The following is a 17386-nucleotide window of genomic DNA, read 5'->3' as shown; positions in this document are numbered from 1 at the left end:
TCTGAAGGATCTCCAGGTGATTGATCTGACCATCTTCTGCTCTGGGATTGAGCTCATGACCTGTGACCAAAGTTCAAAGTAACATTTATTATTAGAGTACAAACATGTCACCACATACAACCCTGAGGTTCTGTTTCCTGTGGGCATACTCAGCAAATCTATCGAACAGTAACAGTAGACAGGATCAATAAGCATCAAACTGTGCAAATGCAGATACAAGTAAATAGCAACAAATAGCGAGAGCATGAAAGAACAAGATGACGAGGCCTTAGACGGAGTTCATTGGTTGTGGGAACACCAGAAATACAGGGAGTGTAGTTATCCTCTCTTGTTCAAGAGCCTGATGGCTGAGGGGTAGTAACTGTTCTTGGATCTGGTGGTGCCAGTCTTGAGGCTCTCGTCCCTTCTACCTGATGGCAGCAGCAAGAAAAGAGCATGGCCTGTGTGGTGAGGACCAAGGTATGAGAGATGCTGATCATAGTGATAGGGAATTTCCTTCCGTCCACTGTCGTGTCTGTCCATTAAAAGGGACATGTTTCTTTATCAGCCACACATTTTAGCATCAGTAATGGTGTACAGAAGCCTGAAGTCCCATACCACCAAGATCAAGAACAGCTACTTCCCTTCGACTGTTTGGTTCTTGAATCAACCTGTTCAACCCTAATCACTACAATTTAGCAAAACTGTACGCTATGCATAAAAATGAACTGCTTTTATGCTATTAGGTTTCCTCTTTATAAATATTGAATATAATTTATATTTAATTTGTGTTTTCTCTTGTGAATGCTGCTTATTTGATGTTATGTGCTGTATTACTACTGCAAATAGGTTTTTCGTTGTACCTATATACATATGGACGTGCAGATGACAAAAAACTGGACTTCGATTTTGAACGAATTCGGGCACATAGCTTATGCCCTTAAATAATCAGTTGAGTTTATTGTCTTGTGTGAAGGTGCAATGAGGTACAGGTACAACAAACATCTTGCAGCAGTATCACAGGCAAGTAGGTACAGACAACACACAATGTGAATGAATCATAAATTGTACAAGAGTTGTATGAAGAAAAAGACTGTCAAAACAAGAGATTAGTGCAAAAACAGAACACGAATAGGGACGAGTCCGTGAGCGTGCAGGAGGTAGACCACCGTATTCCATTGCTGAGTCAGTGTCAGAGTTGTGCAGGTTGCTTCAAGAACCTGAAAGTTGTAGGAAAGCTGCTGTTCCTGGAGTTTTACTTAAATTATCCACTTAATCTCCTGCCTTCCCAAAGGCTTTCTCCCTGGCAGAGCACAAGTTGGCAGTGTGATGGGATGCTCACCAGTGCTCTGGGTGAGTGCAGCTCCAACACTTGAGGTGTTCACCCCATCTGGGACGGCCCCTCGGTCCCTCTTCGGGAGGTAAGCTTTTCCCTCAGCCACTTCTCCCTCCCCACACCCCAGACACCATCATCCGAACACCCGCTACGTTACAAATGATAATGGATTAAACTCATTCCTATCCCTGGATTAGCCTGTCAGTTGCCATGACAATACTTTTAGTACTGTCTGGGATTGTTTATGTCTCAGGGACTATTTAGCTTGGGGTGGGGGGTGGATATGACTTGAATAATGTGGGGTGGTGGAATCCTGGTCTATTCTTTGTGATCATCGTATTGCACAGAAGGACATTCTATCCATACAGGGCGAAAAGAGCCATCCTGGCTTCTCCTGCTTCCCCACTCCAGGTCCATGGTTCTGGAGTAATCCTCTTTAAATGTGTGAGCCAGGAAGCAAACTTGATTCACACCCTACCCGCTATTCGAAGCGCTCCTTCCCTCCACCACCAATACACTCTTGTCTGAAGCATCTTCCGCAAAATTTCCCAGGATACTTCAAACCTGTGATCTTCAAGGGCAAGAAAAAACTGGGCAGTGGATGCAGAAATCATTGGCATCTCCAACTTTCCCTTGGGATCAAATGTTATCCTGGTACAGAAGTAATTATTTCTTCACTGTTGCTGGAATTCCCAGACCTCACTGAAAGGCGGCAGCAGTCCAAGAGCAACAATTAGCTGGAGTAACTCAGTGATTTGAGCAGCATCTGTGGGGAGGGGGAGAAATTGTTCATATTTTGTCTTGAAACCTTGCAGAGTTCAGACCATAAACAATGGCAAATCTTTTTCTCCCCCCACGGATGTCTGCTGAGTTGCTCCAGATTCCAGCGTCTCCAGCAGTTCAACACGACTACTCACTACTACATTCTGCCCAGTAGATACACACTTTATCAGGGATGCTCACACCCCATGAGTAGCTCACAGACATTTTCCAATGAGTAATTTAATTTTTGTGGTGCAAGAGCAGTAGATTTTCTGGATTTGGATTCACAGAATTGTAGAATAATGATAGTATAAGAGGAGGCCTTCAGCCCGTTCAGTTTATACTGGCTCCTGCAAGTGTAGACCAGAGCTCTCCCCTTTGACCTCTCCCATACATCTACAATTCCTTTTCCTTTCAGAGGCTGATCCATCTCCCTTTGAACCCTACTCTACAATTCCCCATACTCTCTCTCTGACTACGTATTCCAGATGCCAACCCTCTCTGTGCTTAAAGCAAAATCCTTTTGTCACTTTTGATTCAGAAGATGTCTGGCAGACGAACCAAAAGTGACAAGTAGATATTGCTACAACCATTCCACAAATTCTGTGAAGGGACTTTGAGACGTAACTTCTTTACACAGAGCATAGTGAGTACCTGGTATAAGCCAGAAGAAATGGCCGAAGCAGGTACAATTACAACATTTAAGCAGATTTATATAGGTACATTGAGGAGAAGGGCTTAGAGGGTTCTGGGCTGAACTGGGACTATCAGGGAGCATGCTGTAGTCAGAATTGACCAGTTGGGCCAAAAGGCCAGTGCTGTATTACTGTATGAATAACTTCAGCTTGTCCAGCCTATCCACCCAGCTAAGTCTCTCATTCCTGGAATTATTTTGGTAGCCACATCTGCACCCTGTCCAAAGCCCAACTGGACACAGTAATCAGCTCTATCTGACCCAGTAGTTTATAAAGGTCCAAGGTGACGGCTGTGGGTAGTTTTGTTCCGAATAGAGGCAACACACATACTTGGATAGTGTGAATTGGAAGGATTTTTCCCTTGACAGAATTGTCAGTGATTAGTAGGGGTGGGGGGGGGGGAAGATATTCAGTCAGCAAATGATTCCCCTCCCCTCCCACCAGAGGGTGGTGGGGTCTGCAAGGATCCCACTACCTGCAAGGATGGAGGAGGTAGAAACAGCTGACTTCTTTATGAAAACCTGCCTCCCCTCCATGGGTTCTGTCTGTATTTTCCACAGTCCTATGTTAATCAAGGTCCCCTCCCACCACGGTCATTCTATCTTCTTCCCCCTTCCATCAGACAGAAGATAGAAAAGTGTGAGAGCATACTCCACCAGGCTCAAGAACAGCTTCGACCCGGCTGTTATAGGACTAATGAACCATTGTCTAGTATGACAAGATGGACTCTTGACCTCACAATCTACCTCGTTATGACTTTGCACTTATTGTCTGACTGCATGCATTTTCTTTGTAACTGCAACACCTTGTATTCTGATATTTTACCTTGTATGACCTCAAAGTCGTACTGTTATTATAAATGGATCTGCATGTACAGTATGCAAGTTTTTCACAGTACGTCCAATAATAATAAAGCAATCTACCGGTTTAAATGACTTATTGTTTAAAAAGTGCTTGAAGAGCCATGAACCCAGAGCTGAGAAGGGAGATTGTCTGGACTGGCTGTTTTTGGGCTTGTATGGACAATATGGGCTGAATGGCCTCCTTATACAATACAGTGAGCTGGCTGGGATCCCCATAGCCCCAAGATAAACTGTAAATGGCTCTTGAGCCATAAACACTCTCAGACAATACTAAAACTATCGTCACAGCAACTGACGGGCTAATCCCTCCCTCACAGGATTTAATCCATTATCCTTTGTGAGATGGCAGGTGTTCAGATGGTTGTGTCTGGGCCGTGGGGTGGGAGAGGAAGCTGAAAGGTCTCCCTGCCAGCTTGGCCGGTCATTGCTATGTTACAGAATACCACTGCTATACAGGTCCTGTTTCCCTTGTGGCACTGCATGCTTGGTTAAAGCGCTTCCTCACATGTTACCAGGACTGGAGGGGGTGTAAGGAAAGGCTGGACAGGCTGGGCTGCTTTCTGTAGCATGTACTGTAGGAGACTGAGCAGTGACATTACAGAGGCTTATAAAAACATGGGGGGGCAAACATTGGGTGACCGTTATAGTCTTTCTCTCAGGGTAGGAAGTCCAGACCTAGATGACATAGGTTTAAGCTGAGAGGGGAAAGATAAAGGGGGCTTGAGAGGCACATTTTCCATACAGAAGGTGGTGGGTATATTGAACAAGATGTCTGAGGAAGTGGTAGAGGTGGGTATAACTATAACACTTAAAAGACATTTGGACAGGTTTAGCATAAGGGGTTCCCAACCCTTTTTATGCAGTGGGCCCCTTCCATTAACAGAGGGGTCCAAGGACCCCAGGTTTGAACCCCTCTTTTAGAGGGATATGGGCCAAACACATGCAAATGGGACTAGCTCAGGTAGGCACTTTGGTCAGAGTGGACAAGTTATATAGAGTCCAAGAGCCACAGAATCATACAGCATGGAATGAGGCCCTCTGGCCCAACTCATCCATACCAACCTGAGGGGAGAGATCCATACTGGGGGCATCTAGACTGGAGGCAGAGCGTCAGAATAAGCTTCACAGCTTATATCAACAAGTCGTTGTCGAATTGAAGTAACCTTGCTGGGGTGTTCTGTATCATGAGAGGAGCTGCTCGTGTTGGTGAAGAAAGACTCTTTCCTCCTCCTGGGGAATGGGAGTGTCGGTGAGAAAGTTACTGCTGGGAAAGCTGCTGAGGTCAGAGTTAAATGAAAATTTCAAAACCCAGATTGAAGGATTTTTCCAAAACCAAATGCCAAAGATTTAATGAATGGCCATCTACTGAAATATTAATTCTCTCTCTCTCCACAGCCTAATGAATATTTCCAGCATTTTCTATTATTATAGGTAAATTTCCTCTCGATGCTAAATTCCTCTTCCTTGTTCTTCAGTGCGTTGGTGCAGAGAGTTGAAGCTGAGTCATGGAGATTAACCCTTTGTGCTTTGACTTTCAGGCCATCACACGGTTTATATTGGGGTTCACGTGCCGAAGAGCTATCGGAGAAGGAGGCGACATCGGCGACGGGGTGTTGGCCAGAAGGAGAGGAACAAAGAGCGAGAAAAAACAGCCGAGGCTTTGGACCGTTCTGATACAGAAACTAATGAAGACCAGACAGGCGGGAGCCTGTTCAAACCCCACAGTGAGTGCGACACTAACCCATTGGCAAGTTTGGCTTTGTGGTGACCCTCATCACCTGTCCTAACCGTGGAGTGACAGTGTTCCCCTCCTGTTATCTGCTATCAAAGTTGGCAAGAAAGAGCTGGCACCTGGGTGGGACCCATCACTAACTCCCTCATGTCAGAATGAGATGCTGTGGGAGGTTTTTGCAAGGCTGAGGGTGCTGGAGAGGTGGGTGACCCACTCTGTCTGGATGTATGTAGATGTCAGAGTCATAGATTTACCCCCAGTGGCACTTTATTAGGTACACTTATGATCTAAGTGATTTTGACCATGGAGTGATTGTTGGTGCCAGATGGGGTGCTTTGAGTATCTCAGATACCACCCAACTTCCTGGGATTTCCATGCACAACCAGCTCTGGAGTTTACAGAAAATGGTGCAAAAACAATAAGAAAACATCCAGTGAGTGGCAGTTGTGTGGGTGAAAATGTCTTGTTAACGAGAGAGATCGGAGGAGAACAGCCAGACTGGTTCCAGCTGACAGGAGTGTAGAGGCGGTTCAGACAGCTACTCATTACAGCAATGGTGCGCAGAGGAGCATCTCCGAATAGACAATAGGTCAAACCCTGAAGTGTATGGGCCACAGCAGCAGATGACCACGATCACACGCTCAGTGGCCACTTTATTGGGGTACAGGGGGTATCAGCTAAAGTGGCCACTGAGCAGACGTGGATGTACAGACAGATTCAGGATTCAGTTTCACTTGTCACATGTACATGGAAACATCCAGTGAGATGCGTTAACAACCAACGCAGCCAAGGACGTGCTGGGGACAGCCCGCAGGTGTTGCTGCACGTTCCGGCGTCAGCACTACATTTCTACCTCGCTCAGCAGAGGACAGCACAGAAGACAAAGAAACAGAACAAGCCCAGCAACAAAGTGAACCCTGTTCCCCCCCACTCACTCACTCACCCATCCACACACTTACACAGCAAGGAAACAAGCCCTTTGGCTCACAGTACTGGTTCTGTACTGCCACCCATTGATCCAATCGTATACTAATCCCATTGTCCTTATTCTCTTCACATTTTCCATCAACAATTCCCCCCCCCCCACCCCTGCCAAGATTCTACCTCCCCCTCCCCCTACACACCATGGGCTATTATGTAGTGGCCAGTTGCACTACCAGCCGCTGCTCTCTGGGATCTTGTTTGCTGGCCTGTGGCCCCACTGAAAGGGCAGGCTCCTACAGCCACTTCACTTGGTGGGAGCGTCAGTCATCAAACCTGGGGGTGGGGGTGGGGGGCACCTAACCACCGACTCCACCACAGGGCGAGTGGGGGATTGCTTGCAGAGAGATTCCGGGAGGGAATTCCAGAGGCTGGGGCTTCAGGCTTGGGCCGTCCCAGGGATCGGGAGGGAGGGACTGCAAAGGCTACTCAGTGTTGTAGTTGCTGCCAGCTGCCACAGGTGGAATTGTTTGCTCAGCAAACTCGGTATCGAGTTTCCCTGCAGGCCCATAGCCTCTACCACACATTTCCTTTTCCACTTCGACTGCCTGTGGCAGGAGAGAATAATTTAAGGGTCTGAATGTACCTGTTGTGAGTTCCAGTGGAAGATTACTCAAAAGTTTATTTCCACTGATGTTTAGCCCGCTCCCTGCCCGCTGTTCAAACCAGGACCTCCTGTGCACATCAGCACTGGTGTACGGTTCAAACTCTGATGTCTCCATGGAGACGCAACGGTTGGTCAGTGAAAAGGAAAGGACTCTTTCTTTTAAGGTGCCAGGTTTCAGCTGAACAGGGTGTTGCAATCAGGAACGAGCTAGCCCTTTCTCACCTACTGACTAGGTCACAGTGCAGAGACAGACATGCTGACTGTCCACCTTACTGCCCTGTATTAGAGGGGTGGCAAGACATGGACCAGGAAGCAGTGAGAACTAAGGCTCATCTTTTGCTCTGCTGCCATTCTGAAGCCAAGATGCAGATTTCAGTACTGACCCAACGATTCCAGCTACATTGTGGCTTCTGCACCTCTTTGAGTAAAGTTTTCCTCCCCATCCCACCTGCTCACCACCAGGGTCGGACTCCTGGACCACTCAAGCTACACTTACTTCAGATGTAGTCAACGACTTCCTTTTCCGGTGAGAGATGAAAGATTTTTAAAAAAATAACCCAAGAAGCAACTTTTATGAAGGGGATGCTGGGTCAATGGACTGAACTGCTAGAGAAAGTGGTTGAGGCTGGTACAATAACGGCATTTAGAATCAGAATCCGGTTTATTTGACAGTAACTGGCACTCAGTAGTCACTTTATGAGGTACTTCCTGTACCTAATAAAGTGGCCACTGAGTGTATGTTCACGGTCTTCTGCTGCTGTAGCCCATCCACTTCAGAAATGCTGTTCGGCACGCCACTGTTGTAATGCGTGATTATTTGAGTTACTATGGCATTCCTATCAGCTTGAACCAGTCTAGTCATTCTCCTCTGGCCTCATTAACAATACCCACAGAACTGTCGCTCACTAGAAGTTTTTGTTTTGTTTTTCACACCATTCTCTGTAAACTTTTGTGCGTGAAAATCCCAGATCAGCAGTTTCTGTGAAACTCAAACCGCCCCATCTGGCGCCAATAATCATTCCATGGTCAAAATCACTTGGGTCACATTTCTTCTCCATTCTGATGTTTGGTCTGAACAACAACTGACACACTTGACCATGTCCGCATGCTTTTATGCATTGAGCTGCTGCCACGTGATTGGCTGATTAGGTATTTGCATTAACGAGCAGGTGTACAGCTGCACCGAATAAAGTGGGCATTGAGCGGATGTTGCAAAATTAGTTGTTTTGTGGCAGCAGTACAAAGTTTCAAAGTATTATATGCCACCCTGAGATTCAGTTTCTGCGGAGATGCTCTATAAATCCAAAGTAGAATGTGAACCACAGTAGGATCAATGAAGGACCACTCCAACTTGAGGGTGTTCAAAGAACAACAAGCTCTGTAAATACAAAAAGAAAGGAAATGAGCAATAAATATCGAGAAAATGAGATAGAGTCCTTGAAAGTGAGTCCATAGGTTGTGGGAACATTTCAATGATGGGGCAAGTGAAGTTGAGGGAAGTTATCCCCTTTGGTTCAAGAGCCTGATGGTTGAGGGGTAGTAACTGTTGAACCTAGAGGTGCGAGCCCTGAGAGCATGTCTGGGGCGGTGGGGATCCCAAATGGTGGATACTGCCTTCTTAAGGTAATTGCCTTTTTAAAAATATCTTTGAAGGTGTGGATTGTGCCCATGGTGGAGCTAGCTGAATTTACGACCCTCTGCAGCTTTTTCTGATCCTGTGCATGTCAGATGGCAATGCAACCAGTTATAAATTTGTTAGAGTCTATGGTGACATACCAAATCTCCTCAAGCTCCTAATGAAATGTAGCTGCTGGCATGCCTTCCTCGTATCAATATGTTTACATTGGATAAGTACGTGTATAGAAGGGGTTTAGAGGGATATGGGCCACAGGCAGGCAGATGGGACTGGTGTAGGTGAGTTCCGTGGTCAGCATGAACAAAGGGCCTGTTTCTGCACTGTGATACTGTGACTCATGAACAAAGGGGCTGTTTCTGTACTGTGATACTGTGACTCATGCATCCCTGCAGCCTGCAAATCTTTCGCATTGTCATCAACTCTGCTATGTCTGTGGCCAGCAAGATTCCAGAAACTGCCAGGCACCAGACAGTGGGCTGTGACTGGATTATGGGTTCTGGATGTTGATCTCAAATCCTGGGCAGGAAAGGTCTGAGGGTCAGTACTGTCCCAGGATCATTTCCTGCAGGACTTGTGTTGGATCATGCTAGACTGGGGCTGTCTGGGCTAATTAGGGACTCAAGGACACCATAAGAATGAAGCCATTCAGCCCCACTGCTCTTTGCTGGTGCTTATGCTTTCCACTCCTCTTCACCTCCCAGTTTATTGTCTTCTTCCTTCTCTGTGGATCCAATCTGCCTTTAACTACAAGCAAACCACGATCAGCAGCACAGCTGGTAGAGCTGTTTCCTCCCAGCTCCAGTAACCTGGGTTTGATCCTGACCTCAAGTGCTGCCTGCTTGGAGTTGCACATTCTCCCTGTGACCGTGCGAGTTTCTCCCAGGTGCTCTGGGTTCTGCCCACGTCCCAAAGGTGTAGTCAGGGGGATTAATTAGCTGCTGTAAATCATCCGTAATGTGTGGCTGAGTGGGGCGTTCATAGGCATGTCAATAGAAAAGGTTTTAGAGAAAATTAGTGGGGTAATTCAATTAGTCTGTGAGATAGCGTGGACCAAGTGGGCCAAATAGCTTTCTATACTGTAGTGAAATGCAGAGAAAAGCCACTCTGGTGAGAGAGAGTTCCACATTTTCACTCTGCAGATTCCTGCTTGTTTCCTGAATAGATTGATTGGTATTGGTGTTGTATTTAATTGAAGGTATCAAATATTGTTGGTTGCTAGCTCTGGTCTCACCCAGGTGGAAACTTCTTTGTCCCTACACAGTAAAATCTTTTATTTTATCTATTTCGAGATACAGCATAGTAACAGGCCCTTAGGGACCAGGAGCATACACTGTCCAGTTACACCCATGTGACCAGTTAAGGGCACAAGGGTAGTTACAAGCAGAGCCGAGGTTCAGAGGGGTGTGGGCCAAACGCACGTAAATGGGACTGTGGCTTGGTAGCGTAGTGGTTCGCACAACACGTTATGGTGCAGGCGACCCGGGTTCAATTCCTGCCACTGTCTGTCAGGAGTTTGTACGTTCTCACCCCATGGCTGTGTGGGTTTCCTCCGTGTGCTCCGGTTTCCTCCCACGGTCCAAAGACGTTCCGGTTGGTAGGTCAGTTGGTCATTGTAAATTGTCCCGTCATTAGGCTAGGATTAAAAATCGAGGGATTACTGGGCGGCGTGGCTCGATAGGCTGGAAAGGCCTATTCCACACCTTAACTCTTCTTCTTCTTCTTGCGCCCTTAACTCCTGGTGGAGTCATCGGGGTGCCGTCATGACAAGCTTTGCACCAGTTTGGTGTACTCATCATGCGGCATGTCCTGGGCATCTGAAACCTGGCGGAGCCCATCCCTCTCCATGTTTGACCACAGCCGATTTCCTCCAACTAGGTGGCTCGCCTTGGTCATGAACATGTGGCCGTTGTAGTTCATCTGAGAACCTTTCCATCCCAGCCGGTGACTTCATCATGGAAGTTATTTGCCCAGTGGTGCTGTGTTAACACCACCCCCTCACATGGTTTAGCCCGCTAGCTGAAGCAGTTTACCGGGGTATGGCGCTTGGAGCCAAAATGTGAGAGATTTAGGAGATGGATGAGGACCAGTGATGCCCATCCACCTTGTCTGGTAGGGAGCAGCGTGCCAGACATCAAAGGTACTACCTCTATCCAGATCTGCATAGAGGTAGACTGTAACTCTATAAATAGAATATCAGATTGGTTCCTTTGCCACACTGTGTCTCTATAAATAGATAATCAGATTGGTTTCTTTGCCAACATAGACCAGTAGGGGCTGAAAGCCACAAGTCTCCAAGATTTCTTTGTTTTGGGGACAGGTTCTTAGAACATTCAGTGCCCGTGATCCCACATCTCCCCACCCCCCCACCCCTGATGGAATATAATTCTTGTAAATCTTTTCTTCACCACCTCTCATATTCTGCTTATACCAGGGAGAGCTCTAGTGTAGACCAGTCTTTAACTTTACAAAAGCACCACAGCTGAGGCTGGGAAAGGCTTTCACATGTTTTTAATAAGGATTTTGTACAACATACACAAGACCCACAGGGTCATCACGGCCTCATTAACTTGATGAGTTCACAGTGGAACCCAGCCTGACCAATGGAGAGACCAGCAGACTTTAATCCTTAGATCTGTGAGCCTGTGCTTTGATTATAATTAGCTAGGCTTTGTTAATACTTTGCCAAAGTCTGTCCACTCTGTATTCACATGTGTCAGTTATCGGACACTGGTTACCTGTGGCTGGGGAATGCTTGGGGGCAGCAGTGTTTGCGGTGGGAGTTTGGGAAGGTGAGGTGGCCAGGCTGACATACTGCTGTGCTCCTTCACCAGGTGAAGGAGACCGTGCCGTGGTAAAACAGGAGTCAGCAGCAATAAAGAACGTACTCTGTGAAAGTTTACACAGCTCACTGGGATGCAGCTAGTAGGCAAGAGCTGCTGAATGTGCTGCTGTCCTGCATCACCATGTAGAATGGCAGGGTATCACCACTCCGTCCTGTGGACACGTCCTGCCTCGAGACATGGAGCTGACTGACTCTCTAATAATGGACGGATTGTGTTTTTCACTTTACTGTTATTCCCCAACTGCCCTTTTCCTAAAATTCCTTATCGAGTCATAGGGCGATAGAGCAAAACATGATGCATACAGGCCCTTCAGTCCTACCAATCTATAGTGACCACTTTGTTCACCCATATTTCTGTTGTTCAAATCATCTCATATCAACAACACTTGTAAACCAAAGTATATTTAACATTATTTTTAGCTTGTATACGAGCCCTGCATGGAGCAGGGCATCAAACAGTTGGCTAAAACTCTGAATAATCCTACCTCATTCCAACTTCCTGCATTTGGCCCATTGGGCTAAAGCCCCTCCCCTCCATATATCTGTCCAAGTGCATCTTCACTGATAATATTACACTTGCCTCAACCTGCTCAATCCATATACTCACCTCCCTATGTGTGGAAAAGGCAGCCCCTCAGGACACTTTTAAATCTTTCCCGTCTCACCTTAAATCGATGGCCCCTAGTTTTGGACTCCCCTCCCTTGGGGAAAGTACCCTGACCTTCAAGCTTGTAAGACCCTAAGATATAGGATCAGAATCAGACTATTTGGCCCATTGAGTCTGCACCACCATTTAATCATGGATGATCCTTTTTTCCCCTCCTCAGCTCCACTTCCTGACCTTCTCCCTGTAACCTTGGATGCCATGACGAATCAAGATCCCATCGATCTCCACCTTAAGTACACCCAATGACCTGCCTCCACAGCTGCCTGTGGTAACAAATTCCACAAATCCATCACCCTCTGGCTGGAGAAATTTCTCTGTATGTCTGTTTTAAATGGATGCCCCTCTGACCTGAGGCTGTGCCCTCTTGTCCTAGAATACCCCATCATGGGAAACATCCCTTCCACATCTACTCTGTCTAGGCCTTTCAACATTCAAAAGATTTCAATGAAATTCTCCCTAGTCCTTCTTAACTCCAGCGAGTACAGACACAGAGCCACCAAACGTTCCTCGTATGATAACCCTTTTATTCGCGGAATCATCCTTGTGAACTTCCTCTGGACCCTCTCCAATGCCAACACACCTTATCTTAGATAAGGAGCCCAAATCTGTTCACAATACTCAAGGAGAGGCCTCACCAGTGCCTTATAAAACCTCAGCATCACATCCCTGCTCTTGTATTCAAGACCTCTTGAAATGAATACATTTGCCTTCCTTACCACTAACTCAACCTGCAAGTTAAACTTTAGGGTGTTCTGCACAGGACTCCCAAGTCCCTTTGCATTTCAGATTTTTGAAATTTTCTCCCCGTTTAGAAAATAGTCTGCACATTTATTTCTTCTACCAAAGTGCATGACCACACATTTTCCAACCTTGTATTTCACTTGCCACTTTCTTGCCCATTCTCCTAATCTGTTTAAGTCCTTTTGCATCCTACCTGTTTCCTCAACACTACCTGCTCTTCCACCAATCTTCGTATCATCTGCAAACTTGGCAACAAAGCCACCTATTCCATCATCATTGATAAACAGCAGAAAAAGAAGTGGTCCCAACACTGACCCCTGTGGAACACCACTAGTCACGTGCAGCCAAACAGAAAAGGATCATTTATTCCCACACACTGCCTCCTACCAGTCAGCCAATACTCTAACCATGTTAGTAACTTTCCTGTAATACCATGGGCTCCTAACTTGGCAAGCAGCCTCATGTGTGGCACCTTGTCAAAGGCCTTCTGAAAGTCCAAATATACAATATCCACTGCACCCCCTTTATCCATCTGACTTGTAGTTCCTCAAAAAATTCTAACAGATTCGTCAGGCAAGATTCTCCCTTAAGGAGACCATGCTGACTTTGTCCTATTTTGTCCTATCTTGTCCTCTGTCACCAAGTGCTTAACAATTTACTCCAACATCTTCCCAACCACTGAGGTCAGGCTCAATCTCTATGCTTCTCATTAATTTAAATATTTCTATAAAGTTCCTCCTCATTCTTTTACATCCTAAGGAATAAATACCTAGCCTGGCCAACATCTTCCTGTAAATCAGGTCTTCTAGCATTGATATCATCCTTGTAAATCTTGTCTGCACTCTTTGCAGTTTAACCACATCATTCCTATAACAGGGTGATCAAATCTGTGCAGAATACTCTTAACTTACATTGTGAAATGAGGCCATTTGAGCCATCAAGTCTATGCAAGCTCTCTGAAAAATCAAATTCACCCATATTTCCCTGTAATTAATTCTCCTTTACACCCACCTGAACCAGGGTTAGTTTACAATATCCAGTTAGCGCACTACCCTGTGTGTGATTGAGAAGAAGCTAGAGTTCCTGAGGGTAATCCACGTGGTCACAGGCAGAGAAACTCCACACATCTTAAACATGGTGAAGGTGTTGGAGGTCCAGAACTCAAGACATTGATGATGAAGCTACAATGATTTCAGCCTGGTGTGTGCTAGACCACCTTGACCGTAGCCTGTACACCTCAGGCCTCAGCTGTTACCACAGGTGCATGAAGGAAGCGTAAGTGGTGGTTTGGGCAAGTTCTATTCCAAGTGTATACATGCTTATAGCCCTGGTGTGGCATAGTTGTGCAGCTCGTTGCACTACTGCCTCTCAGCTCCTGCGTTTAACTGACCCTGATGTCTGTGTGGAGTCTGCATGTTCCCTTAGGTGCTTTGATTTCGTTCTACATCCCAAAGTCATGTGGGCTGGTAAAGTTAATAGGCCAGTATAAATGTCCCTAATGTGTTGGTGAGGGGATAGAATCTGGGGCAAGTTAATGGGAATATGGGGAGAATAAAATAGGATTAGTGTGTGTTTGAGGGGTTCGGTTTCTGTTCTGAATCTCCCTCTGACTCGTATCACATCACGGACACTGCATTAGTGGGATATTAAGTGAGGAACCAGCCTAACAACTTCGGGCTTTTGTGGGAAAGCAAATGCAATGTTAGCATTCGTTTGGACACCGCATCCAATTTCTCATCCAGGCAGTGTTCAATGTGCTTCCAAGCCCATCAAACCTGCACACATGGGGTAGGGCAGAGCCATCTGTGTGCCCACTGTGCTCCAAGTGAGGAACTCTGGAGCACATCCTCAGTGGCTGCACAAGGGCACTTGATGAGGGACGGTACAGGTGGAGGTATGATCAGGTCCTGAAGACCATCGCTGAAGCCGTCAGTGCAGGAGTTGAGTGGGCGAAGTGGTCCCGACCCTCCAAACAGACCATTGCCTTTGTCAGAGCTGGGGAGCAGCCAATACCTGCCAAAAGAACATCTGCAGGTATCCTGACCTCTGCAAGGGACTGGCAGCTGTTGGTGGACCTCGGAGGACAGCTGAAGTTCCCCAACCATATCGCAGCCACCACCCTGCGACCAGACATTGTCCTTGTGTCTGAGTCTACTAAGCAAGTGGTGCTGCTGGAGCTGACAGTCCCATGGGAAGATCGCTTGGAAGAGGCCTTTGAAAGGATGCTCTCCAAGTACGCAGGACTGGTCAGCAACTGTCAGCAGGCTGGATGGAGAGCGAGGTGTCTCCCAGTGGAGGTTGGTTGTAGGGGATTCCCAGCCCATTCCTTAGTTAGAGCCTTCAGCATTTTGGGCATCGAGGGAGAGAGGAAGAGGAGAGCCATCCGCAGTACTACCGATGTGGCAGAGAGGGCCTCAAGATGGCAGTGGCTCAAAAGAGGGGAGCCATGGAGTCATAAGTAGCTAGCCATCTGGACATAAGCTGGGGTCTGATCATCCCCGGCTGGGTCACCTGGAGGAGGGTGTATGATGTTGAAAGACCCGAAACACCCGATGATTCCAGGAACATCACTGAAGATGTGTTCAGAAGCATCAGTAGATGTATGTACACAGAATATAAAAGCAAGGATATAATGCTAAGGCTTTATAAGGCACTGGTCAGACCGCATTTGGACTAATGTGATCAGTTGTAGGCACCTTATCCAAGAAAGGATGTGCTGGCAATCGAGGGGATCTCGAGGAGGTTCACTAGAGTGATCCCGGGAATGAAAAGGTTAACATATGAGGAGCATTTGATGGCTCTGGCCCTGTACTTGTTGGAGTTTAGAGGAATGGTGGGGGGTGGTGGATCTCATTGAAACCTATCAAATTTTTGAAAGTCTAGATAGAATGAACTTTGAGAGCAGATTTCTAATAGTGGGAGAGTCTAGCACCAGAGGGCACAGACTCAGAATACAGGGATGCCTCTTTAGAGCAGAGATGAGAAAGAATTTCTTTAGCCACAGGGTGTTGAATCTGTGGAATTCATTACCTCAGACGGCTGTGGAGGGCAAGTCATTGGGTATCCTTAAAGTGGAGGTTGACAGGTTCTTCAATTAGTCAAGTGTCAAAGGTTACAGAGAGAAGGCAGGAGAATGCGATTGAGAAGGGGATAATAAATCAGCCATGGTGGAATGGCAGAGCAGACTCAATGGGCCAAAAGGCCTAATTCTGCTCCTATGTCTTAAGGATAAGCCTCAGGAGCTATTTGACCACACAAGCTCCTGACACAGAGGTGAGAGTGGAGCCCGCTGAGGCGTGGGTGAGCCAATGTTCAGGAGATGAGCAGTTCATCAGGTATTAAATGTTTACTGAGGATGTGCATAGTAACATTTGAACTGCATTGTGCATTGAGGATTCAGTGATCTGTCGAATCAGAAGTGATGGGACTGCAGTAAGGACCCTAGGTTTCAGGAATCCAGAGATGTAGTGAAACCTGTTCAAGGATTTGAGGAATGTGCTTAAAATGTTTTCTCACATTTCACTTTTCGGCTTTCTGGCCGTGCAAGCCAGAACAGTAGATTACTGATGGCTAGCTGGGCAGAATGTGCGTGACCTACCACCAACTCAACTTGCAATCTCTTTAGTGGATTAAAATGGGGGGGGGGAGGGTGGGAAAAAGTTATGGTAATCTCCTATAATCATCCGAGCTCAGTCAAGTAAAATTAATAGTTCGTTAATTTAAAAGTAATCAGTTTAAAAGGAAAATGCCATCATTAAAATAGTCCCTAATCCTACCGGCTAATGTTACACCATTGAGCCAGTGAATATGTGGCAGCTGAAGGTTTCATTCAGATCACAAATAGTAGTGGTCAGAGACAAAGTTCTCATTGTAAGGGGCTGGTGCTTGGCTGGTTACTGTGTGCTCCCTGCTCTCAGTGAAACATGCCACAGACAGAGAGAGAGGAGGAGAATAAAAGAGAGTGTGTTTGTGTGTGAGAGAGATAAATGGAGATGGGGAGAGAGTGTGTCAGAAAAAGGAGAGGAGTGGATAAGGATTATTCAAGATGGTTTAATGTAATTTCCTGTACACACATGTAAAGGAGAACAAAATAATGTCACGCCGGATCTGATGCAGCATTTAAGAACCACACAAAAGATAAAGAACACGATAATAAAAAAAAACAATAAGTATACATATATGTTAGCCTGTATACAGAGTTCAAAGTACATTTATTATCGAAGTATACATTATACGGCCTTGAGATTCATCTCCTTACAGGCAGCCACAAAACAAAGAAACTCAAAAGAACCATTTTAAAAAAGACTCTTGAGCACCCAATGTGCAGAGAGAAAAAACACAAATTGTGCAATCAATAAAAGTAAGCAAATAGCATTTAGAATGAAAGTGAGTCCTCAGGGCACAAAGCCTCAGCCTTAGTTCAGCGCATAGTGGAGTAAATGTCACAGAGCCTGCAGACATGGAGCCTGGAGCAGGCCTCGGCCTCAGTGCAGCGAAGAATAAATGTTGTGGAGCAGTGAGCAGAGCCAGTCCGACCCTCACCTA

At 46.3% G+C, this 17386-nt stretch overlaps 1 protein-coding gene across 4 annotated transcripts in view; it reads left to right on the top strand.

Moving 5' to 3' along the window:
* Positions 1 to 17386, top strand: part of LOC134345754 (electrogenic sodium bicarbonate cotransporter 1-like) — a 220563-nt gene that overhangs the window by 34671 nt on the left and 168506 nt on the right. For all 4 annotated transcript variants that reach the window (XM_063046920.1, XM_063046921.1, XM_063046923.1 and 1 more), the window contains exon 3: positions 5174 to 5359. In XM_063046920.1, coding sequence (XP_062902990.1) covers positions 5174 to 5359 — 186 coding nt within the window. The remainder of the gene's footprint in view (positions 1 to 5173; positions 5360 to 17386) is intronic.

This window comes from Mobula hypostoma, chromosome 4 (genome assembly GCF_963921235.1).
Source record: "Mobula hypostoma chromosome 4, sMobHyp1.1, whole genome shotgun sequence".
NCBI classification, from domain to species: domain Eukaryota; kingdom Metazoa; phylum Chordata; class Chondrichthyes; order Myliobatiformes; family Myliobatidae; genus Mobula; species Mobula hypostoma.
The sequence above is the reverse complement of the archived record's forward strand: the minus strand, read 5'-3'. Positions and strand labels throughout refer to the sequence as shown.